The following is a 27,276-nucleotide window of genomic DNA, read 5'->3' on the forward strand; positions in this document are numbered from 1 at the left end:
ACATAGTACATACACATGTACATAGTACATACACATGCACATAGTACATACACATGCACATAGTACATACACATGCACATAGTACATACACATGTACATAGTACATACACATGCACATAGTAGATACACATGCACATAGTACATACACATGCACATAGTACATACACATGTACGTAGTACATACACATGCACATAGTACATACACATGCACATAGTACATACACATGCACATAGTACATACACATGTACATAGTACATACACATGCACATAGTACATACACATGCACATAGTACATACACATGCACATAGTACATACACATGTACATGGTACATACACATGTACATAGTACATACACATGCACATAGTACATACACATGCACATAGTACATACACATGTACATAGTACATACACATGTACACAGTACATACACATGTACACAGTACATACACATGTACATAGTACATACACATGCACATAGTACATACACATGCACATAGTACATACACATGCACATAGTACATACACATGCACATAGTACATACACATGTACATAGTAGATACACATGCACATAGTACATACACATGCACATAGTACATACACATGCACATAGTACATACACATGTACATAGTACATACACATGCACATAGTACATACACATGTACATAGTACATACACATGTACATAGTACATACACATGTACATAGTACATACACATGTACACGGTACATACACATGTACACAGTACATACACATGCACACAGTACATACCCATGTACACAGTACATACACATGCACATAGTACATACACATGTACACAGTAAATACACATGCACATAGTACATACACATGTACACAGTACATACACATGCACATAGTACATACACATGTACATAGTACATACACATGCACATAGTACATACACATGCACATAGTACATACACATGTACACAGTACATACACATGCACATAGTACATACACATGTACACAGTACATACACATGCACATAGTACATACACATGTACATAGTACATACACATGTACATGGTACATACACATGCACATAGTACATACACATGCACATAGTACATAGTGAGTACATACACATACACTGTTATTACATACACATGTACATAGTACATACACATGTACATAGTACATAGTACATAGACATGGACTTAGTACATACACATGTACATAGTACATAGTACATACACATGTACATAGTACATAGTACATACACATGTACATAGTACATACACATGTACATAGTACATAGTACATACACATGTACTTAGTACATTCACATGTACATGGTACATACACATGCACATAGTACATACACATGCACATAGTACATAGTGAGTACATACACATACACTGTTATTACATACACATGTACATAGTACATACACATGTACATAGTACATACACATGGACTTAGTACATACACATGTACATAGTACATAGTACATACACATGTACATAGTACATAGTACATACACATGTACATAGTACATACACATGTACATAGTACATAGTACATACACATGTACTTAGTACATACACATGTACATGGTACATACACATGCACATAGTACATACACATGCACATAGTACATAGTGAGTACATACACATACACTGTTATTACATACACATGTACATAGTACATACACATGTACATAGTACATAGTACATACACATGGACTTAGTACATACACATGTACATAGTACATAGTACATACACATGTACATAGTACATACACATGTACATAGTACATAGTACATACACATGTACATAATACATAGTACATACACATGTACATAGTACATACACATGTACATAGTACAGAGTACATACACATGGACTTAGTACATACACATGTACATAGTACATACACATGTACATAGTACATAGTACATACACATGTACATAGTACATAGTACATACACATGTACATAGTACATAGTACATACACATGTACATAGTACATGACTAATCTTTACATTTGTTTGATGATCTGAAACACTTAAGTGTAACAAACATGCAAATAAAGAACTCAGGGAGGGGGCAAACACTTTTTCACACCACTGTATGTGGACAGAGATTTTTTTCAAACTCCCCTTGTTGAGAATTCTTTAATAAATGCAATAATAAATGAAATATCCGTGTTCTTGTGGACACGGCCTTAAAGTCAGGTTGCTGTTTTTCATAGCACCCAAGCTATGGCCCCATCCTCAGCTGTACTCCCACCTCCCACCTCATGTATCACTATAGTCATCCCCATTTAGGCTTAGCACCTTGCGTAAAAACACTTCATCGCTCATGATTCAGTGCTTTACCAAATGATGTGCTGTCTTCTTATAAACGTTCAAGTTCCGAGTGTTGTTTTAAACGTCAGAGTGCAGAGTGAAGTGATTCGGTGCCGAGGCAAAACCGCTGCATCTAGCAAATAAGAGAGCCAACAGCGGTAACGCCACAAGTGTGTTTAATGATGGACTTGATCAGGCTGTGGAGTTGCCCCGGGGCTGCGTCGGAGAAGTGGTTGGGTGGGTTTAAGGATCGGAGGGGGGTTGGGGTGCATATAAAGAGTAATGAATCACACACTCAGTCACAGGGTCGTCAGCTATGAATGTGCTCTCTGTTGGTTTTCCTGGAGCCTGGAGTTTACTAACTGATGACGCAGGCTGTACTTGATCAGAGACATGTGTTGCTGCACAGTCTTTGCCAGCGAGAAGCAGAGCGCTGCAAAGGGGAGGGGGGGACTGGCGTCTGGGTTCTCTGCTTTTCCTGTGTCCTTTGGGACATTGCCTCACATTGCAGTCGATGGGGAAGGAGATATTTGAGGAGGAGAAACGGAGGAAAAGAACGCCAACTTTTACTGGGACAGGAAACAAGACAAGTGTCAGAGTGTCTTGACTTAGCGTTGACTTAGCGTTCTTTCGTGTCAAAACTCCCCAATTCTTTTGCAGTATGTCAGAAAATTTAGGAGTAATCCAAGCAAACAAAAAATCTGACAAATGGTGATTTCTTCATAAGCAGCGTGCCTGTAACTTATCGGTTTATAGGTCAACAAGTCACATAGTAGAACACTGCTTCATCCGTGCTCAAGGGACAGGGGTGGGCAACCTTTCTGACTCGCGGGCCACACTGAGTTAACAAAATTGGCCGGGGGGGCCAGACATATATCTGATACACGCACACTAGTTTAAGCTTAACAGTCCAACTGTAATTATTTGTCTTATTTGATCTGTAAAAGTGTCATACAATCTGCTACGTGTGCTCGTGGCCCTTTTTTCAGGAGCACTTTAAACATCACATCACATCAAATAGCAACATTGAATCTTACATTTTTTGGACTGAATAAGACACCTGGAATGTACAGCGTTCCCTCGTTTATCACGGGGGATAGGTTCCCAAAATAGCCCGCAACAAGTGAAATCGGCAAAGTAGCCAACTATATTGGTTTCCAATGATTGTATATGTTTTAAGGCTGTAAAAGCCCCCACCATACACTTGACACACTTCTCTCAGCCAGGCATGAACATTTTCTCACATTTAAACGCTCAAATTTCAAATGTCGTTTGAATTTTAACGATCGACCTACTAGGTTGGACACAAGAAATGATTAAGTGACTCGTGTATTTCACCCCTCTGACTGTGTCTCCTCATCCTGGAGCCATTCGGCTGTAGAGGTTTTGAATCCTTGTTAAAACAAATTCCTTCTGTCGTCGTATTCTAGCTTCTTCTGTTTCTCTTATTGTTTACAGCATTGGCGTTAGCAAGCATCTCACACGGCTTCATTGTCGGACAAGGTTCAGTTCTCACTCTCACTCACTCAATTAGCTGATTTTACAGGTACCCAGAACTACTGGCCATCTGCAAATATTAGGAAACATGCCCCACCTGCTCCAGATTTAATCCCAAGCAGAGCTCTCAAAATGTGAAGATTTGCCCTCCCGGTGCCACCGTGCCCGTGGGTGGAACTGGTTGTTGCGTGGTCGTTGTTGTATCTCATGGTTCAGGGCTCGGACACGCCGCCACATCAACCAGGCCATCAGCGGAGGGGACAAATTCCCCCCGCCCTACCAGGCTGAAGGACTCCCCCTGCGCACAAGTAGGGGAGCCCTTGAGCTGGAGTTGGAGACCCTGGACGTAGTATTAGTAGTATTAGACGAAGTATTAGTAAAACAGAAAGAAAAACACTGCCATCGTTAAGTTTGCATACACACGCTCACCAAATATCATCTGTATCACAGAGGAATGCACCTGAGCAAATCTTTCCCAGACAAGGTGCAGGAGGACGTTGAGGAGTCCCCGCAGGCCGCAACATGAGGATTATGAAAGAACTGCTGCAGATTTCTGTGCACCTGCCGCAACATGTCCGTGCATAACAGCATGTAAACATCACGGCACGGCATGTTGGGAACACACTGGGCCTCATTCACGAACATCTTCTTAAAAGTCTTCTTAAGAAGTGTACTTAAGAAGGCGCGGGTTGGAAACTGCGCCACATTCACGACACGTTCTTAAGTAGGGATAATCGTTCGCACCGGTGTTCTTAGGTTGATGAATGCCAACTGCGATGCCCGTGCATGTGAGGCCTAATTTGCATAGGTCACCGCCTATTATTTCCTATATAAGGTCAAAAATGTGCCGTGCAACAGGCAGCTGGAGGCGGAGATGGCAACGCGCAAGGGCAAGACTGAGGAGCAGCTGGACAACAAACGAAAGAAAAACTTCAATTCTACTGAAATAGAGGTGCTTTTACAAGGAGTGACCGAACACAAGACCACCTTATTTTCACGTGTATCCACCGGTCATCAGGCCATCCAAAAAGAGTCGGCATGGAGCACCATTGCAGGAAACATAAATGCCGTTTCCACGGAGAAACGCGCCACCGCAGAGGTTAAAAAGAAGTGGTTTGACTTAAAATAGACTAAAAAAAAGATTGGACTGCACCGGAGGGATCTGGAGGAAACGGGAGGCGGGCCATCAATCAGAAACCAAACCATTTCGGAAACTCTAGAAAATATTTACACAATCATGATGGAAAAATAAAGTCAAAATACATAGTTTGTGTGTGACAATGTATTTTTTCTGTGGTTACATTTGATTAGACGCTGCCTAATTAATACAGCAGCCCCGTGCTCTGGCTCAAGACGTGGCTGGGGGCGCATGTCGTTATCTGGGGGTGCTCCGTGCGCAATAGACACACCACGTTTCATTGCGATGTTATTCTGATGATCCTGCACCCCTGCAAGAACAGAGAGGGAAGCCTGAAGCCTGAAGCGGGACATCAAATATTGGTGGCTTTCAGCAAATAAATCTAATGGTCCCTTTACATTCTCTCTCTGCGCAGCGCACGTCCAGCCAGCCTTTTTTTTTGATGAATTGGGATTTGAATATATATTTATCCATCAGTATATTTTAGTTGTTTTGATGATAAATAATTGTTGGGATATTTTATTTGCACTACATTTTTGGGATCAGGTTGCAAAATCCATCATGAGGGCGATTGTGCATTGAAAGTGCAAGCTTTGCTTGTGCGTAAGAGTCCTCCTGAGCGTTCGTAGAATTTGTTCTTAGATCTAAGAACTGTGAGTTAAGAACGTTTCGTGAATGAGGCCCATCGTCCCTTGTCGTTTGTGCTGTAAAAGCTTGGACTTAATACAAGTGGGGTGAAGCATATGGCAAGCCTGGTCATGCCAGAGCATAACATGGCAGACATTTGCACCCGACAGGAAGACGGCTGTTCATGAGGGGCCATCGTTTCACATGAAACCTCCTCAAAGCGCTTAAAGACCATTCTAGGGTTTTGTTTGACACGGAGGAGCGCTTCACATTTGTCTCTTGAAAGATCAAAGGCAATCATGTGACTAGTGAACACCATTGATGCTTCATGAGCCAACTCTTTGCTATCTAACTATGCCATGTTGTGCCACTGCTGGCATGCCCTGTCTGATAGGGCATGTATGTTTGGGTTCCATGTGCATAAGGCGGGTAGCTCTTTATAGGGCAAGAAAGGAACCATATTTGCTTATTTGAGTGGATGTTGAAAATGTACCCGTGTGTGTCAATATAAGGCAGTAGAACAGCATCACTGCTACCAGACAATAATATTACATGAAGGATTATCTAATAATGTTGCCCTGCCATTGACTGGCACACACACACGCACACACACACACATAAAATCAGCCTCAGCGAGGCCATCAACAATTCATGTTTTTACAGTCAATGATAGCCATCAGTAGCAGCTAAACTTTGGCAAATTGCTATCATTTTCTGACAACAAACACAACTAGTGAGCGTGGGTGTGTTAGGCCAGTGCACTCACAGCAGGAAGAGGAGGGAACTAGCAGGAGGTTCCAATGTTGGCGCCCTCTAGGCTGCTGGAGGAACCCGCTGCATGCAGTCCATTTAATACTGCCAAGCTTTTAGTTTGTAGCCTGAACAGAAAGTCACTGTGTGCATGTTTTAGCAACGGAATTGCTACAACTACAACACGTGGACATTTACGGGACAATTGTTCATAGAAATGCCCCGTTTGGGTGTCAGATTTCATGTTGGGAACAGCAGTCGGCCGTGTATGTTGACACTGCCTTTGCGGGAACGTCATATTCATAACAATAATAACACGGTGGCCCGGGACTGGAATGAGTTGTCTGACATGGACGGGTTGGCGACAGAAGCGGGATCAACTTAACTCTATTTGTGTGGTGTAATGCATGTGACACGATATTCAACAGAGTGAGTTTGGGGATTGAAATGAATAAATGACATTATTATGATTACTGGACATGTTGTCACACTGTTCTCCACTCTTCATCCTGGGACACACACACACACACACACACACACACACACAAGTGTGTACACAGAGGAGCATTACTCCGTGTGGGAGGCCATTGCTCCAGCTGGTTATGATGGAAAACACCCGGCTCTCCCATAGACACCGCACCAGTCGTCCCTGTCATTGTGACACACCACGGCCATCACCCAGCCACCCCCAAACACAGTCTTCAAGGCTCCAGCGGTGGAACAAGGCCCTCCAAACAATAGGTACACACAGGCTAGTAAGCAAGCGCTGGCACCAGCCTGAGTCCTCCCAGCAAGCAGCACATGTTGAAGTCATTATCCTGCTGCTTGTTAAGTCATTACTCTATAGCTTGTTATTTTCCCAAGCAAGAGAAAGCACTCCATCCACAAAGGAGTGCTGAGAGATTTGCCACCCGACTCGGCCTTGGGATATGGGAAGTTACCCTGAAATTTGAAGAATGCGTCGAGGGGAAAATCATCTTGTGGGACACAGAACGTGTTTGCATGGTGGATTCTGCCAAGACGCCCATTGGGAGGGTGTATTCCAGGCATTATTGATGACGCTGCAGAAAAGGGACGTAGGGGATTTGACATAGTCCAGGAGCTCTGACATATTCATGGTGGATCTCAGACATCTGCTTTCCATTTCCCCCTTTCCCAAGACGGTGATTGCCGGCAGCGAGGCTTTTCAATGAAATCGTCTATCTCACTTCCTGTGTGACCAGTTTAGCACCACAAAGCCCAACGCAGGTATTATCCACACGGAACGGTTTCAGCCTCTCATCTGCCCGGGAACGCCATTCCGGGTGACCTGAAGCGGTATTTTTTGAAAACGGCTTCCAGAGCGTGAAAATCTGAAAAAATGACAGGCAATACGAGAACGAAAATAAGATCTCACTCAGGACTACACCTCTTTCCCCCCTCATTGACACCACCTTCAGAGTTTATTGGCAGGAACACCCCGTGAGCAGACATTTTCACAACATCCTTCCCTCTCAGCTCCAACCTGTGAGCCGCCACGCTCTCACCACACTGCTAATGGGTGACACATGCCCCTAAGCTGCACCGCTCACACCTAAGATCAAAGCCCTGGAAGAAGAGGAGGGGACCGCTTGGGCGCCCCTCGTCCTTTTTGAGCCGTTCCTCTTTGACACCCACGTGATACGTCTGATGGCGGCCAAATGGCCAAGCACCTGTCCTTTCTGCATTGAGCACGAGCGGGAATGTGGCTGGCTTGTGCCTCCCCATTCACAGCATCCATATCAAGCCAGGCAATGTGTATTCCAGCTGTGGACGATGAGAGATCGGATAACACCATCCAGATATGTTGCATGTCCTTGTGAGAGCCAGGAGTGTGAAATGATACTGACTCGGTCCCTTTTCCCTTAAACCTGTGGCTAGGACATATTGAAGAAGGAAATGGAATTATGGGAATCTGACTGCATTAGTTGAGTGTCTCACCCAAACGTTGAACACTGAAATACGGTTCTTACGGCTGAAGAGAAGGCAGACTAGAGAAGGGGGAGGCCAGCCTGGGCAAAGGCAGGAAATCCCAATGCAGCATGAACTATTTTTCTCCAGTTCCACCAGAACAGCCCTTTGTAGCATTGGCCCGCCCCCTCTATTGGGCCTCTGTCTCTGATAACCATCCACTGCTGTTGGAGGAGGCAACCGCAGCACTAGCGCCTTGAGAAAAACAATCCAAACCTCTGTCACACACATATGTAGTCAGTTCACTTGTGGGCCATTACTCAGCAGTGCTGGGGGTTGCGGATTGGGGATCAAAAGCTTGGGGTTCCCCTAAATCTCAGCACAATGTCCTGCTGTGGTTAGGCCATAGACAGCGAGGCACCTTATTTCACACAGACCCCCCCAAATGCCAAAAACACTCAAGGGAAAAAAGAAACATGCATACGCTGTGAAATACTCCTGTTTTGTTCCTGCTGTGGGTTTCATGCAAAGCTGCCATCTCTCTCTTCTGTCCGTGTCTTCTGTGCTTCATGACAAACATTCCTCGTCAATTATCGCAAATCTCCGCTCCGTATCACTTGATCACGGAAGATGCACATGCTCTTCATGTGATTCCAATGAGGAGCTGAATTGTGTACGCCTCCCCCATTTCACTGTGACAAACATTCCTTTTCATTAAGACGAGGTCGGTTCGAGGAACGGAAGAGGGCACTGAAGGACCAGAAACAGCAAGAAAAACAACCCCAGCAAAGGTTTGCTTGCTTCTGAATTCATCAAATCCACCACTCGTGCAGGGCGGGAACCAGGAAGAAAGCCTGCGATTGGCCTGGATCTCTTTGATCAGGGGTGTCCAGTCTTTTCCAACTGAGGGCTGCATGATGAAAAATCAAAGGTTGACATTTACGATATCACTTTTTTCAAATCCAATTCAATACTTGTATATGCTTGAGACTGAATGTATCTTTAAGATCTTTATGAGCAAGCACAGTATTACTTGAGGTTATGATAACAATTTAATGCCACTATCCTTCCAAGTCCTCCGAAATGATGTTGTATTTTGTATTTTAATTGCTGGATTATTCCAAATTTGTGTGTGTAAAGGCGTCCCCATTTCTTACTACTTTCTTACTACATACTTAAGGTGCAACAACATGAGCCGTTTTTATTTGTTTCTAAAAAAGAGAGCAGTCAATAAACTAACTGGTAGGAAATGATAGTTTTCAATATCTACCCATGGATCCTCATTAGTGTTATTCATATTTCGGTCAATATACAGTACATACAGTGCTGGGGAAAAGTGGTTGCCCCCATCCTGATTTCCTATTTTTTTTGCATGTGTGTCCCACTTCAATGTTTCAGATCATCAAACCAATGTAAATATTAGTTAGAGACAACACAACTCAACACAAAATGCACTTTTTTAATGAAACTTTTTATTATTAAAGGACAAAAAGATCCAAAGCTACATCGCCCTGTGTGAAAAAGTGACTCCACCATAAGAAAGACACTGGGCAAAAACGGCCTGCATGGCAGAGTTCCAAGACCAAAACCACTGCTGAACAAAAACAGCATTAAGGCTCGCCTCAATTTTGCCAGAAAACATCTTGATGATCCCCAAGACCTTTGGGAAAATACTCAAAAGTGGAACTTCCTGGAAGGTGTGTGTCCCATTACATCTGGCATTTCATAAAAAGAACCACATAGCCACAGTAAAACATGGTGGTGGTAGTGTGATGGTCTTCAGGACCTGGAAGACTTGCTGTGATCAATGGAAGCATGAATTGTGCTGAAGGAGAATGTTGGTGACCTCAAGCTGAAAGCAACTTGGGTTCTGCAGCAGGACAATGATCCAAAACACACCAGCAAGTCCACCTCTGAATGGATGAAGACTTTGGAGTGGTCTAGTCCAAGTCCTGACCTGAATCCTATTGAGATGCTGTGGCATGACCTTCAAAAGGAAAAGCCTCCAATGTGGCTGAATGACAACAATTGTGCTAAATTCCTCCCCAGCGCTGGAAGAGACTCATTGCAAGTTATCACAAACGCTTGATTGCAGTTGTTGCTGCTAAGGGGGGCCAACCACTTATTAGCTTTAGGGGGACATCAGTTTTTCACACAGAGACATGCAGCTTTGGATGTTTTTGGATTTGGACATGCAAAAAAAAAAAAGAAATCAGGAAAGGGGCAAACATTTTAACACACCACTGTATATATGATGTTATGTGCATATACTGTATATGTTTTATACATGTCGTATGTATATAATTGTTATCATTGTTACCCATATAAAATGGGCATTGCTTTACATTTAAATCAATGTGACTCATTTTATTAGTTGTAAGAATAATAGCTTGTTTTAATATAATGTGTTTTGGCTTTTTCTCTTTACATTGTGCCGTTTTGCTAAATTTTTCCCATTCTTGCTGGTTTATTTTGGTTTAATTTTATTTCAATCATGTGCAGGAGCCAATAAAAAATGAGCCACGGTAATTTGAAGGGCTGCATCATATTGCGGTACAGTAGACAAATAGAGTACATGACTGTAACAGGAGTTGACAAATAACATGATAAAAGCATCATGATCGCCTGTCCAACGGAACATAAAGGCAGAATATTTGATGCTTTTGGAATGGATCTCATGACTTTGGTGTGAATGAAGTGATAATACGCCAGCTCTTGCGATACAAAACCTTCACTTGTCCAGGGAGCGTCAGCAGCCTCAGCAGAAGAACTTTTTTCCATTCTCAGCTGTCACATGGTTTCATTTCAACGAAAATGTTCAAATGATTAGAAAAAAGTTGCAAAACTAAAAACAGATTTGCGCCTCACAAGCCTTTTTCCTGTCTCTCCCCTCCTATTAATCAATGCAAGGCCATTCATTGATCTGCTGTCCCAAAGAGTAAACATGTTGATGAAGGGGCTGAAAGTGTTTCCACCTGCATCAGCTACAGCAACATGATGCTTGCCGTCAGGTAAGGACTAAATGATGTCATACAACAGACAGACAACCAGCGCAAGTACTTCACATGCCTTTTGCTATCTGATGCATGTTTACGTTGCTGCTGTGGTGCTTTACTTTGGCATCACTTTGCGAGCAGGCACCTTGCAACAGCTGCTTTGAATTATCCGTGGGGTCGGGGGGGTAGTCGGCCGGAGGAGGCGGAGGGGAGGTGTAGAGACTCCTGGCGCCAGGATCGGGCCAGCGGGTCAGAGAGGATGACGACTACCAAAATACTAGCAGGCAACCGTCCGCCTGCAGAGAAGGGGGTGTTCCTGACTCGCACGGCTCTCGGCTACAGGATGGGCAGGCAAGTGGCCGACCGTGGGGGCTTTTGTGACTGTGAGAGGGACGCTCCTACTTCCACTTCCTATGCGATAGCCCCTTCCTGTCATTGAGAAACAACTATTTCAATCACTCTTTGTTCAAATGAGCAATATTCTAAACTGTGAAGCCATCAGCAGGGTCGTAGAAGAGACAGGCATGGACAGACGCTCACTTTGGGTGCACGTCTCATTTCTTCATTAACTCAAACCCCAGTTCCCTCACTCGCTAAATTCCTGTGGACCACATGTGAGCAGACCCGGAAAGGCTTGAGAATATCCTGAGCTGACAGTAGAAGGTGCTGTTTTTGGTCATCGGTGGAGTTGACAAACAACATGAAAAAAACCAGCATAATCATCCTTAAAGAGTCCACAAACTTACAGAGCTTCATCAGCATCATTTCACAAACAACGCTTTATTTCGGTGTGAAAAGATGTTATAGTGTGCAGCTAAAATGATCAGTGACTGTGTTAGATGGAATTTCTAATGCAAACACAACAGGTTCGCTTGTTCTACAAACTTTCAAGAGTCTGCAGCTGAATTTCCGAGCTTCCTGGCAATCCAACTAATTTATGAGTCACTGTTACAAAACTTCCTCCCATTCAGGCTGCCTTTGCTGGCCTGGTAGTCAAGTCAGAGTCCAAAATTATTGACCGGCCAAAACTACCAGGCGACCACACCGCCTGGGACTCCCAAAATCACCCAACTTGACAGCAACTTCCATGCTCTCTTAAAGTCCAAAAAAGTTGTGTATTTGTGCATAATTGTACACATTCCATCTCTGATGTGCGTTTTCAGTTTTGCTGCAGGTTGCCTTTAAGAATTTCTTTGCTTCTCTTGTTCGACTCCACCTTCTGCAGCTCAGAATGCATTCTGACCACAAAAAATGAGTGTGGGATATTTTTTTCTGACTGGCGTCAATGGAAGTGTAGACCTCAGCGCCCCCCGTCGTTTAAGCGACGTATTGTCCAAATATGCTGGTTCTCGCTTAAACCAAACTGGTTCCCAAACTTCTCACAGTGGCGCACCCCCTCAGACATTTCACCTGAAGCCACGCGCCCCCTACTCCCACTGAAACACTTCACAAACATCAACCTTTTTTCATCTTCATTAACTTGAAATATTGAACATGATTCATTTGATAGCAAGTCATTCTGGTTCAAACGTCTGTTCTTTGCATTGTAACGCTGAGATTTTTGACGTTTTACACGAGCATTTAGGCGCTAATTGCTTCTCATTTTTATTCACGTACCCCCCACGGCGTACCCCACTTTGGGAACCTAGGACGTAAACCAAACTGATAAAAGCTACGAAACAGGAGTTTGCCGCCCTCTGCTGGCTATAAAGTATTTAACGCCCTGCAGACAAAAGCAGCAAGAAGAAAGCAAATTTTTGTAAATTTATTATTAATTCAATATTAAAACAAATCTACATTTATTATTAATTTTTATTATCGTTTTTTATATTTTTAACAGTTTGTATTCTTTATTTTTCTTTATTACTGCACATATACTTTTTCATATATTTTTTTCTACTCCCACTTGATTGTCCTTTCAGCGCTGGTTAAGCTATCTATCTAGAACTGCACATTAGCTATTTTTTTCCTCTTCCTGTTAGAAAATGATGACACCTCAACACACACGCAGGCAAGAAATATGCAAAGCTTAGTTGTTGACAACAAATTGCAATTCATATTTTTACCAGTAGGGGGCACCATTGGTCAGTCAAGTCTTTTGAGTCATTCTTGGTTGAAGGGATATACAAAAAGTACACGGCGTTAGCACTCTTCAGTGCAAGACGGTAGCTCTGTCGTGTTTAGATGTTTCAGCTGCGTTTGTCTTTTCCCTCATGTAAGAGGAGAACCTGACAACTTGGAGATGACAACAGGCCGCTGACACGCTGTGGTGTGGCGGGAGATAAGAGGAGAACGGAGACTCACAGTAACAGCTGTCCAAATGTCTGGCCTGTTGCCGTGAAGCAGCCCTGCTGAATTCCAAGCTGATCCTTCTGTTACGTCTCAGAGAGGCAAGCATCCCCCCAGGACCGCCTTCACCTGCTCCTGTTTTTGGCCCCACATCCTGCTCGCCATCGCAGGGCCTCACAACACCGCTTTAGATTGCTGCTAAATGTTGTCCCGCTCGCTCAGGGGCCCCCTTGGAGGGAGCCAGGTGGGACTGAAGAATCTATACTCAAGAATTTGGAAGTTGAAGTGCAAGGGTGAATAAATAAGATATCTGACCAGATGACGGGATGTGATGTAATGTCATATCATTTTTTTCAGAAGTCAATTAAAATTCATTGTCAAAACCCGATTAGTTGTTTGTGAGCAACTAATGTGTTTTGGCTTTGGAAATGGGAACATTACATTGATTTATAGCACTCTAAATGTGATGTACATAATATATGAAATGGCACAACAACGTTTAAAATACTGTTATTCAAAATGTAGATTGTTACAAACAGAAGAGTGTTGACCAAAAAGTGCAGTCGTGCCTCGCTGCATCACGGTTCCAACATTGCTCCCTCATTCTATTTTTAGTTTTTCGGAAATTAGTTAATGAAAAAATGACTACTGTTTGGTGGTTGACTGTGGACTGGCATTAGTCAAAAAATATTGAAAAAGTAGTGTAGTGTTGTGGCCACTAGGCGTCAGTAACGTTACTTGACATTAGATTACTTTCCCTTCACACTGCATGTCGTCATATGGGTAGCTGGTCAGCCGTGGCGTGTCCCACAAGACATACTGTACGTCCCCTCCCACGTTTTTCTGGAGTGGTAGGTTTTCGTTTCTTACTTTATCCTTGTTTGAAACACTTTCCCAAGTTAGAAGAAGTAAACTAGAGAGGCTGACAAGTTAGCTCGATAGCTTGCTATGCTAGCGGCGGCCGTCTCTTGTGTCCCTTCAGCGATCCCGTAGCCTGAGCATTATATATAATATAACATATAATATAACATAATTATATAATATATAAAATAATAATTATATAAGCACGTGGGGGCCACACAAACTACTGAGAATCATTTTGAGTTGCTACAATGACATTTTAGCCAAATGGACCAGTGTGCTGCATCATTTTTTCACTTTCATTTTTGGGGTGTCTTTGATTTCCCCCCTCTATAGGTTGATCATTTTCATTTCTATCAAATGATGTGGCATCATTTTGTTACTAATACATCACCCACTTATTATCAGGAAACATATTCAACATCATTTTCCCCCCAGTGTCGATCTGATGTGTTTTCCAAGTGTTCCTCTCATTTTTTTGAGCAGTATTTAACGCCGAGTGATTTGTGAGGTCTGATTTTTTTTTTGAGGAGGCATTTTTGTGATGCAAATGAATTACTCTTTTCAATGCATATTGTTTGGAGAAGACCAACTCTTGACTTAAATGACCCAGCAACGAATCAGAAATATGTTCCTCGTCACCAGAAGCGGATTCATGGGACCAATTGGGGGCGGGGTGGTAAGTCACTGTTGATGTACTACACCGCTGATGGGGGTGCCATACAACTTCATGCCAAAAACTGTCCCTTGAAGATTTGAGAACTTACAACATAATCAATCTTTTTATTGTCTTACATTATGTCCATGCTGCAAGTGGAGAAATTACAGGCTCTCTTTTCTTGGTTCCATAAATTATTTTGAGCTTTTTTCACCACTGGAAAAATACACACTAAAGCATTTTCTAGCAAGATGTTTGAGAGGATGGTATTTCTCTGCTTAAGAAAAAAACTCCAGCTGAATCCTCCAGATGAATCCATCACTGCACTCTGCTTATGGTTGTTAACATTCAGATATCTCTGCCTTTGATGTGTTTTATTTTATATATTTACAGTCCATATCTTATACGTAACGGGATATGACGTTTATGTCAGCTCTACGTGCATTGTGTACGTTTTTCCGTAGCTCAGTGTTGGTGAATAAAGACGATAGAAGCGTCCATATGGAAGCATCCGCATGCTAACGGAAGCATTTTAAAAAAAAACATATATTACACATATGAAGTATGTTTATTGACCATTTAAAAAATACTAACTACCACAGCACGTGACATCGCAGAAGCGCTGTCGTAAAAATGTGCTAAAGGAGGAAGTGACGTAGGTCGCGCACATGTGCTTAAAAGATGGATTGCGTAATGACAAGCCATGCGCAAATACAGTCGCAGGAAATACACGCCATCAACTGTCATTTATAGCGGTATATAAAAATGATCCCCCAAGCCTAATATTGTCATGTATTTGTGAGATTTTTTCATTAGAAGTTAAAATCTCGTCACGTCTCATTCTCCTCGACGCAATCTTGTCTCGTGACACCCCGGGTGTACATGTTGCGAGTTTTTGAAGATAATCTCACTTTGGAGACTGCTTGCTTTGCATATTAAAGTGTTCGGGTCAGCAGGCCGTTTGGTTCATTGCGGCAACGGGATTGATTTGAATGCAACTTTTGATTTGTCGCACCAACGTTTACCCCAGTGCGCCCATTGTTTCCGTACCGTAACCGCTTGATTCAATTCGGTTCAACTCCCGGCACGTTCGCATGCGTGTGAGCAGTTGCCAGGAGTGACAGGTGAGAAAATGCGTGTGCGCGTGTGTAGAAATGACACAGCAAGGCCCCGGGGGCCTGTGGTAACCAAGAGACAGTTATCATTCACATGAGCCGGACACCCGCATCCTAGACGTCTGTCCGGCGCTCTCACTGAACTGACAGCAAACATCTTTTGATGGAAGATGAACAAGATTTCTTGCGATTGACTAGCAAACAGTCCAGGAAAGTCAGCTGGGATAGGCGTCGGGTCAGGGGTGTCCAAAGTGCAGCCATTTTTAGCCATTTTTTAATTGACCCTCTGCATATTTAAAAAAAGAAAATAAATTCATTCTAAATGAATAATAAATATGACACTAGCTGGTTTGTAATCCTCAACACAAAGCAACAATGCGTACGTGTTATGCAGATAGCTTCGTATAGATTGCCCTCCGATGGACTGGTTTCAGCATCTTTAATGCATAAAGCGTATGGTGTGTGAACGGAGCATGTTTATACAGTAGCTGTGACTGTGAAAGTCCCAAAGGTGACGTGTCGTAGAAACATGTAAGTGATGCACTGGCGTGTGATTTAACAGAGTGGAGATGGACTACTACGTTCCCATCAATCATAATGTGTATGCAGCCTTGTTAACTCTTTGCCTCAGTTTTATTGGACCAATGAGGCGCTCTCTAAGATCCTGGAGTGCGTCAGATTGTCTGCGGGCCTATGTTTGGATAAGGCAGCATGTCCATTGTCTCTGGTGCCCCGGCTGGGTCGAGGTATGCCTCCGTCGTCCTGAAATAGAAAGACAGCTGAGAACTGCCATGCATAGTGAGGGCAGGGCTGGCCGTGTGAGCCGGGCCGACCGACTCAGACGACAATGAGAGATGTGGCTATTGTCTGGAGCCACAGGCTAATAGCTACAATACTGATTAGCTGTGTGTGTGTGTGTGTGTGTGTGTGTGTCAGGGGGGCACAGCCCGTGTGGGAGAATAATTGGGGCTTTAGGGTGTGTTTGTGCCACGCGCCAGCCCGTCTCCACCGCGATGACCCGACAGCTAAGACCCGAGCCCACAGCAGTGCTGCGAGGCATTGTGGTCACGGCACGAGGCGATTACAGAAATATCCACCAGCGATGAATGCTTTGATCCAAACGCAGCCTCACCGACCTTTTGATTCTTCCGAGGCGCTGTGATATTTACTGCCTCCAGCAAAGCAACCTTGAGTTACGCACAACATTAAAAACACCTTCCGTAGAAAGCATGCATCTCCAAATATCAAGCCTTTGTCTTTTCATCCAAATAACTGGCAAACATTATTTTTTGTTGTTTTATGGATAAAAAGAAACACAAAATCTGCATTTGGTAACTTTTGGTCAGAATGGACAACTTGCATGACAAGGCATTAAGAATGGTAATGATAACAATCCAAAATCCAATCAAATAAAAAATATATCTATTTTATCATTCTAATACACAACTTAGCATTTTTTAAAAGTTACTTTTCAGGTGAAAACATTTGACAGTAACGGTGTTGATACTTGTACTGTATTTGTAAACAAGAGATATAACTTGGGCCGCACGGTGGTCTAGTGGTTAGCATGTTGGCCAACACAGTAACAGCCTGGGTTCGATTCTCCCCTGGGCATTTCTGTGTGGAGTTTGCATGTTCTCCCCGTGTGCGCGTGGGTTTTCTCCGGGTACTCCGGCTTCCTCCCACATTCCAAAAACATGCATGTTAGCTTCATTGGTGACTCTAAATTGTCCATAGGTATGAATGTGAGTGTGAATGGTTGTTTGTCTATATGTGCCCTGCCATTGGCTGGCGACCAGTCCAGGGTGTACCCCGCCTGTCGCCCGAAGTCAGCTGGGATAGGCTCCAGCATGCCCCCGCGACCCTAATGAGGAAGAAGCGGTATAGAAAATGGATGGATGGATGTATAACTGTTCTATGTTATACATTCTATTATATGCTATTGTACACCAGAAAATCCGTTTCAATATGAAATTATATGATGGCGGTTTTTATTCAATAATTAAATCAACGCAGAAAACAAGTATCATATCATATCATTTCATAAGTTCATATCATTTAGCCAGTAGCAGGGGTGCGGCCAGGAATTCTGGGGGAAAAAATCATGCCCCCCTTATTAATTAATTACTACATTTATTAGTAATAACCCATTTTTTGGGTCAAGGGACCTTGGAATTGTCCTGACTTTCCCCCTTTATACGGCACACCCGGCCAATAGCACTCATCAACGTATCAGTAATCCATGTGATTGGTATCGGCCGATTTCAGTGCTGGATGATCGGGATCGGCCGCATAAAACCTCCTACTATTATGTCATATTTGGAGTTATTATCAAGAGCAAATGAAATGATAATGCTGTATGATGGCAGTCATTATTGAATATGTGGTACCTCTGTTTTTGTTATGAATTCATTCCAAAAGGTTCCACAAAAGCCACATTTTCCCTGAAGAAATAATGTCCATACAATCAATCTGTCCCAGACCACCAAAACATCAACAAAATATACATTTTCCATCCATCCATTTTCTATACCGCTTCGTCCTCATTAGGGTCGCGGGGGCATGCTGGAGCCTATCCCAGCTGACTTCGGGCGACAGGCGGGGTACACCCTGGACTGGTCGCCAGCCAATCGTAGGGCAAAAATATACATTTTATGGAAAATAATGACAGTTTTGCATGCACAAAACAATGTGAAATAATTATACATGACGAATGGGTGGAACTTATTGTTGACGTGGACGCCCCATACATCCTGGTGGGATCATACTCTATAACAGGGGTGTCAAACTGGTGCCATGGAAGGCCGAGACACTGCAGGTTTTCTTTCCAGCCAGTCACTAAAGCAGGTGATTTTAATGATCAACACCTTCAGTTGGAGGGAAGGAGCTCATCAATTAAATCACCTGCTGAAGAAACTGCTTGGAGAGAAAACCTGCAGCGTCTCGGCCCTCCAGGGCAGCAGTTTGACACGTGTGATCTATAGTGTTTTTCACCATCTTCATCAAAGTGCTGGCCCTCGCGACTGTGTGGGTTATTTAGCAGTCATGCGCAATACGAGAATGCACGGACAGTGACTCAGCGACGTGTGGGGCGCTCTGCTTGGCCACTCGAACAATACGGTAGAGGGCAAATGGACTAGTTCAGGTGCATGCGAGCTACTTTTAAAATAACCAAGTCTCAAAGATCTACCTCCTACTATAGATATAGAATTGACTATATTTCTAAATATGAGTATTTATGTACACTGCACATGTATACCGGGGTGCATGCATGCAAGTTATAAGTCAACATGATCTATCTGTCGCTATAAAACATATAACAACTTTGAAACTACCACACTAAACACTAATGATTAGTATTTCACAGTCACATTTCAAATTTTACAGGTCATCAAAGTGACAATAAAGATTACGTCATAGTTGTGTACATAACCTGAGTACCGCTAATATGTCCGTCAAAACGGCTAGGTCACGTGCATGACGCACACGGTGCATTACGCCCAGTTAGCGTTTGCTGTCAAACATTCCCCAAATACAAGAACTGAAGATGGTTTCAGCAACGGCCACATTTTCCAATTCATCATGAAATAATAGCTTAAGAAAGGGAAGTGTAGAAAAACACGCATTTCTGTAGTGGAGTTCATGACACCAAGCAAAGCCAACAAAGGGTACACTTTTCTTTCTACGTAACTCGCCGCTACAAGTGAACGGATAACTTTTGGTATACATATAAGCATCTTACAGCTCAGTTAGTTGATCAATAATCAGAGGATGAAAGTTGCCTGTCTGTGTGTACTTTGACACGTGACGTTCACCATTGCCGCGGGGGAGCAAGAGCGAATCAGGAGGGGAGCTTAAAGTCAGCTGACTGATGTCATGTGACATCTACAAAGTGACCTTTACGCCATCGACCCAAACTACCTTTACGATCGAGCGGTAGCTCGCGATGGACGAAAACCGAGGTTTGACGGTACGTGAACCAAGGCAGAAAACAAGTCAAAAAAAGCCCCCCTGTCATCTCTATTTTGACAGCCTTCCAACATTTACGAGATATTTTGAAAGGCAGCAGCAGCAGTTGCATTTTTGATCTTCCGGTATTTGACTCGGTGATGAACGCCCGCACCTGTGCGGAGGTCCGGCGTGGAGGTGGAGTCGGGCTGCGTCAAGTGCGATTAAGCGCTGATGAAAACGCCTGCGACCATAATTCCCAGTCTCCCTCCATCTCGCAGCCTAATCCTGCAGGCATTTGGCGCATGATGATCTAAAGCAACTGTCAGCGGCCCACAGATCAAGTCTTGATGCCCAAAATGTCGTCTCCTCGCTCGCACATCACAAGCGTGACAGCCGGGCCCGATCCCTAGAATGGAGGCGTGGGGGTCTGGTCCACCGTTCACTCCAGTTATTTTATATGAGAAGGTAACTCAAACCTGCACAAATGTCTGGTTGGGAAAACACGAGCGTAGTCAGGCCCGGCCACATTAGCGTAAATGATTTAGAAGGACACTGGGGACGTAAGGAGAAGCCTGGAGAAGTCAGCTGTTGCGGAGAGATGTGCTGGGGGACGGCACTAGCGCCGTGTGTTTGTGTTTACACACTTATTTCAAGCCAGCAGCTCTGGGGACTTTGTGGATTCATCTCGCCCTGCGTGTGTTATCAGCATGCCAGCTTTTCAAACGGTGCAGCGAGTGACATAGTACACAAAGCAGCCTCCCTGAAGAAGCCCTCGTCCCAGAATAGCTCCGGCCCCCTCTATATCTCGCAAAGTTTCAGCCATCGCGGCGACACCTCACAGTCTGCCACGGCAACACAGATAACGGCATCGACATAAAAAACCCCCCCAAAAAAACGGCCATCTTGAGACCGTAAGTGTTTGGAGGCGGCTCGTGACCGTAAGGCTGCAGATGGGTTCATCTTGGCGCTTTTGGAAGAATCCGCAGCGTCCAGGCGCTGTGAGGAATGCTGGACTCTGGCTTTGTCTATTCTGAGAGCCTGTGGTACACTTTCCCTCCCCCTCCCTGAGCCGCACCGTCACCCCGCTCCCATACCAACCTCTCCCCTTGCTCTCAAGGTCAGATCCAGGAGAGCCAGCATACGAGGGCCGCCATGAAATGACCCTGTAAATGAAACGACAAAGGGCGCGTGTGCCCGTGTAACGCATCCAAGGCCGACGTGGCGAACCTTGGAGCCACATTCCCAATCACTTTATTTCATATGGTCAGTCACACTTTGTTTGTAGGTGCCGCCCACACCATCTTTCTCTCTATTAATAAAAGCTTGCGTATTTATAGATGCTTGTTTAATGCCCCACAGCTCCTGAAATAATCTCCTCTAAGGTTGCATCCTCACAGAGGCCAGCACAATAGCAAGCACAACACGAGACCACCTTACAACCATAAGGATGGCTTCATCCGCATTTTCAATGCCTGCACGTGGTAATGACGTCACTGTGATTTGACTTGGTGACAGGAGTGGACCGTCCTGAAACGTTGGGATGCAACTACGTCCTCTCTCGGCGTGCTAATAAGCGAGCTACCAAAATAGCAGGCAATGACAAAAACGTGGCTTTCCTTTTGTGTCAATTGAGACGGGCTCTCCGCACCAATGGGCGCCGAAGGAGGTGGCATAAACAAATGAGGGACAAATGTCCGCTGACCGTGACCTTGACCACACACTATAAAGGACGGCACTTCTCGCCCTGCTGTTATTTCCTCGTCAGCGGGCAACTTTGCGCATTTCTTTTGGTAGGTTCCACTTTTACGCACGGCGCGTGTCCTCGGTCATTCACGGTGCCGACGTCTTTTATTCATCTTTCTTCATTCTGCTATTGCGATTGTCTGTTTCTCTTCGTCCGAGGTGGTGTTGTGTCACAGTTTGGAGAGTATTTTCATAGTTTGGCTTTACTTTGACGCCTTTGCATTTCACCTCAAGCGCCTAAAATAGACAGATAAAACCCTAACGTGCTTTACAGTATTGCATTTCCATCCAAGCAACCCCAGCCGTCTGTCTGACCGGGCCCGGTGAGGAGTCGGAGCCATGTCTCATTTTGACATAAAGGAGTTCGGTGAAGCGGCGCCGTTTTTACGCAAGTCTGAGTTGGAGCAACTGGCGCTGCAGACCGTCGCTTTTGACGGTAGGCTTCTTTCCACGGTATCACATAGGAGTGTGTTGTGGCACTTGTGAAATGATGTGCAAGAAAACATCCCCTTTTAGCTGTTTTATAGGTTGCAGAAATGTAACTAATTCAATCAAATCTAAAGGAGGAAGTGCAAAAAGTCTTTTTTTCTAAAGGAAAAATTAGCATCACAAGAAATGAATACAAATAGAATGAAATGTGGGTTGTTGATGAGCATTTGCAGGTGGGTAGTAAAATGAGGTATCATAATATTTGAATAATAGTATCACAGCATGGCTTAGTATGATTGTGTCATTGGATCCCATTGCCGATGTCTATTATACATTTACATGCAGCATATTACATGGAAAAATGAACGGAGTCATATTTTTTATGCACTTGTATGCATCCATTTTCTATACCACTTATTAGTTATTAGTTGCTTATTAGGGTCACAGCTTGGCCCGTTGTCACCATCAGCCAATCACAGAGCACATACAGACAAACAAGCACTCATTTAGGCTGTCCAACCAACCCAACATGCGGTGGGAGTGCACGGAGACTCTGTGTATGAACGCATTATTTCTATGTGTTGTTTTTCTCTTTAGGATCATTTTCTCTTTTTCTCCCATCGTTAAACAAAATCATTTGGGGTGTCGTCTGTCTTGTAGGTAAGAAACGAGCGTGGATCCCTGACGAGAAAGAGGCGTACATCGAAATTGAGATCAAGGAGCTCGCTGGTGACAAAGTCATCGTTCAGACCAAAGATGGGAAGGTACAGCGCACGGAACAGGAACTGCACACGTTGTTCTTCTGGAGCCTCATTCTTGTCATGTTTGCGCAGACCCGCACGGTGAGGGATGGCGACATCCAGCAGATGAACCCCCCCAAGTATGACATGATAGAAGACATGGCCATGTTGACACACCTCAACGAGGCCTCTGTCCTCTTCAACCTGCGCAGACGCTACTCGTCCTGGATGATCTACGTGAGTATACGCTCACCCCCAGCCCTTGTGGCTTTCACTGACCTTTTGGAACTCGGTGAAAGTTGATGAATCGCGTGCCCTGGCGTCACCTCAGACATACTCGGGCCTCTTCTGTGTTACGGTGAACCCGTACAAATGGCTGCCGGTCTACACGGCCCCTGTGGTTGCCGTCTACAAAGGCAAACGCCGCTCTGAGGCGCCGCCACACATCTACTCCATCGCAGACAATGCCTACAACGACATGCTGCGCAGTGAGTGCTCACACACACACACACACACAGAACACAGCATACAACGTGCGCATGCATATTAATAAGACAAACGGTGTCCTTTTCAGATCGGGAGAACCAGTCCATGCTCATCACGTATGTATCCACTGCTTCCTCCAAACATTTCTAGAAAGCAGTTGACTTTAATGACACATACAGTAGCTGGCAATTCATAAAGGTATTTTTCCTTTTTTACCTTTTTTTTGCTTTTCTTTTGCTAGTTCTCTGCCCTCCTTTCACCTGTCATTTTTCGCACTCCTAGCGGAGAATCCGGTGCTGGCAAAACTGTCAACACGAAACGTGTCATTCAGTATTTTGCCATTGTGGCAGCTCTTGGGGAAGCATCTGCTAAGAAAGCAGTAAGGCCAACATGGCAACACATATTTTTCTTCTTCTCCTCCCTTTTCCAATCCTTTTTATTTGGATTCTTTTTTTTGTGCTGCATTTTGTTTTCATTTTCCTTTTTGTTTTTGTTTTTGTCTTTTTTTTTTTCACACCAGGAATCCTTTATTGTATTCCCATACATAACTGATTCCATTCATGTGTTCACCCTCATGTGCTGTGCAGCCCCTTTGACATGCTGACATGCTGTCTTGTTGAATTCGCAATGATTTTTCTATCCCCTCATTTTTGTTTTGCTGCAGATATTTTCTAAAGTTTTTCTTCCATTTTGGATTTTTCTTTGTCGTCACCCACGCTTCCTCATGTAAAACAAGGATACCATTGCTTTAACCACCAGTTGCTAATGTTTCGGCTGGTCCCCTGTGGTGAAAGCGGCATGAACACGATGTCGCTCTCACACACTTTTTGCTTTCTCTCCTCGCAGCAGGGTCCTGCCACCAAGACGGGGGTGAGTGACATCCGCTCGCCGTCTTTTTAAAACAGTCAGCGATGCATCAGGGTGTCCGTACATTTTTGCTGTCTTTCAGGGGACTTTGGAAGATCAAATCATTGAGGCCAACCCTGCTATGGAGGCGTTTGGGAATGCCAAAACATTGAGGAATGACAACTCATCCCGTTTTGTGAGGACTTGAAAAACACCTCTAGGGCAGGGGTGTCCAAACTTTTTCCAGCGAGGGCCACGTACTGAAAAATGAAAGAACTTTGACATTTAGTAAAGCAACACATGTAGATATGCTAAGACGTTGTATGTCGCTCAAGAAAAAAAGTGCATTTCAGCTTTGTGATATACTGGAGGTGAAATGCGACTCAAAAAAAAATTGCAACTTTTGTTCTTCATTCGATTATGACTTTTTTTTCCATTTCTGCTGTTTTTTGGGTTTTTTTCCAACTATTTCATTTCAACTTTCCTCCTGTAAATTTCCTCCTCATGATGATAACGTGATGTCTTTTAAAGCAATCATGTATTTGTTCTTCATTTCCACATTGTTACTAAAATGATACTTTTCCTCATTCCTCAGGTTTATTCTATTTTTTGCTCTTAACATTTTCACTTTACTTTACTATACTTAAATTTCCGCTGTTGATTTTTTTTTTGGTATAATTTTCCAAATATGTTCCAAATATTTGATATATATTCCAAATATTGCTTCTCCTGTTTAGGGTCGCGGGGGGGTATGCTGGAGCCTATCTCACCATGTTATAAATTTACCCCCAAACTAAGTTTCCAAAATGTGTATCTTTATTCATTGCTTTTGACTTAAAAAAAAAACAAAAAAACTTTTTTCTTGAATATTTCAACTTCATGCTACTAAAATGACATTTTTCCTCCTACTATGACTTTATTCTTGTGAGATTTTGGCTTTTTTTCCTTGCTAGATTTTCTTAATATTTTGACTTTTGATTGGTTTTCCCAATCAATCAAAATCCAATTTTTGCTGCTGTTTTTTTTTCTTTTAAGTTTCCTTGTTAAATTACATTTTTAGACTGTGCGGCGGGCTGATAAAATCACAGCCGCGGGCCGCAAATGGCCTCCGGACGCACTTTGGACACCCTTTCTCTCGGGAATTGATTTTATAATGAGTTGTTTTTATTGTTATCTTCATCATGACTTATATTGTTTCATTATTTTGCTTTGCACTAAAATCTGCTCTTTTTTCTATAGGGAAAGTTTATCAGGATCCACTTTGGTCCCACGGGCAAACTGGCTTCTGCTGACATTGACATATGTAAGTTACTGTCATTTATTTTTCATTTTATTGGGGATCATTCATGTGAGGATTGGTATGTGTACGTGTACGCGTACTCATTGTTTAATCAACACGAGCCTCAAACATTTACAACTCTGAAAGTGCACGGTATTTGTAAACGTGGTCAGAAGGTATAAAGCAGGGATTTCAAATTCAGAACCACCTTTCAACTAGGGCTGGGCCACATGACCTCAAATCAATGTCACGATAAACTGGGTGGTTTTACCTCGATAACGATAAATGCACAATAAATCCCCGACCACTATCGTATTTTCACGACCATAAAGCGCACTGTATTAAAAGGCGCAGCCTCAGTTCCAGGTGCTATTCCTGTATTTAACACATACACAAGGCCGTACTATTAGCTGCATGTATGCACGCTAACACATACAGTGTCGCTCAGAAGTCAGTGAGGAAGCGACAATGCTTTATTTCTTCAGATAAATTAAGAGCAGAACTCTCATGCAGTTTATCAAACCCACTTGAAATCAGGATGGTCATCACTCAACACAACAGTCTCAGTCATGGTGCACAACTAAAAACATCACACAGCAACGCAAAAACAGACAAGACACTACCGCTACTTTTGCAGAACAATAAGTAACAACTATGTAGCTCAAACATGTAACTTTAAGAGCATGTGCACCACTTTACTACCGCAAAGCACGCTGGGGAACAGGAAGTGCTCCCAGCGATGCTACAATATGCTAGCATGCATGCTATTGTATGTTTTTAAAAAGCCAGCGAGCGCAAAACTGAGTTGGGCTGTACTTTGTCAACAGTGGCAGATGCCACGGCAGGAAAAATAGGATCCCAATGCAAAACATGAGCAAAAACTTGGAAAGCAAAACGATTTAATAACACAAGGTGTCCACGAGGTGAAAATACAAACAAAGGAAAATCCACTAGAAGGTATGCTAACAAAAAACACTGACAGCCTAAGGCTGTCAGGAAAAAAGGCTAGAAGTAAAACAAAAATCACTGCAGGCAAACCAGACAGGAATACTGATACACACAGAGAAGGTAATGCAAGCAAACACAGGAGCCAGAAAGCAGGGGAAAGTAACAGGGTAGCAGGTGAGTACAATCTGGCAAAGGTGAGCTGCTGCTGCCTTGTTTAAGAGGAACCCCAGATTGATGATTGCCCGCAGGTGCGCTCCGGCGTCTCCGCCCAAGCCAGCTGAGGTGCACTGCGGACAAATGGCAGACAGGCGGCAGCAGAGCAACAAGCAAAGCCACATTATTGAAGTATTTAACAATGTACTTTATTTTTGATCAATTCTCATTCACAAATCCATCAAAGTCCTCATCTCCTATATCCCAAATGAACAGCGGGGCAAGTTCTCCATGAAACACGCCAGGTTCCCTGTCGTCATTGTCAGTCAGTCTCGTTGCCGTGCGGCGCCTCAGAAATGATGCTGGCTTTTGTGAAAGCTCCAACAACAGTGCATCAGACACGTTAGCCCAAGCATCCACAATCCATTAGTGAAGCTGTGTTCGCTAGCTGTCATCCATCTCTCCCACGCCGCTCGCAACTTCAATTTAAACGCCGTGTTTACACCGATGTCCAGCGGTTGGAG

General features: G+C 43.6%; 1 protein-coding gene across 2 annotated transcripts in view; it reads left to right on the forward strand.

Annotated features, from left to right (window-relative positions):
* The first annotated feature begins 21,934 nt into the window (after nt 1–21,934).
* Nucleotides 21,935–27,276, forward strand: part of myh7ba (myosin, heavy chain 7B, cardiac muscle, beta a) — a 32,837-nt gene continuing 27,495 nt past the window's right edge. Inside the window, exons 1-9 of one of the 2 annotated variants that reach the window (XM_054785635.1) lie at nt 21,935–22,307; nt 22,961–23,064; nt 23,134–23,277; nt 23,372–23,528; nt 23,615–23,642; nt 23,809–23,905; nt 24,373–24,396; nt 24,476–24,568; nt 25,612–25,675. In XM_054785635.1, coding sequence (XP_054641610.1) covers nt 22,211–22,307; nt 22,961–23,064; nt 23,134–23,277; nt 23,372–23,528; nt 23,615–23,642; nt 23,809–23,905; nt 24,373–24,396; nt 24,476–24,568; nt 25,612–25,675 — 808 coding nt within the window. In that variant the 5' untranslated portion in view covers nt 21,935–22,210. Of the gene's footprint in view, nt 22,308–22,960; nt 23,065–23,133; nt 23,278–23,371; nt 23,529–23,614; nt 23,643–23,808; nt 23,906–24,372; nt 24,397–24,475; nt 24,569–25,611; nt 25,676–27,276 lie in introns of those variants that run through there. The other variant, XM_054785636.1, reaches the window with a different exon arrangement.

The sequence above is a fragment of the Dunckerocampus dactyliophorus genome, chromosome 8 (assembly GCF_027744805.1).
Source record: "Dunckerocampus dactyliophorus isolate RoL2022-P2 chromosome 8, RoL_Ddac_1.1, whole genome shotgun sequence".
NCBI lineage: Eukaryota > Metazoa > Chordata > Actinopteri > Syngnathiformes > Syngnathidae > Dunckerocampus > Dunckerocampus dactyliophorus.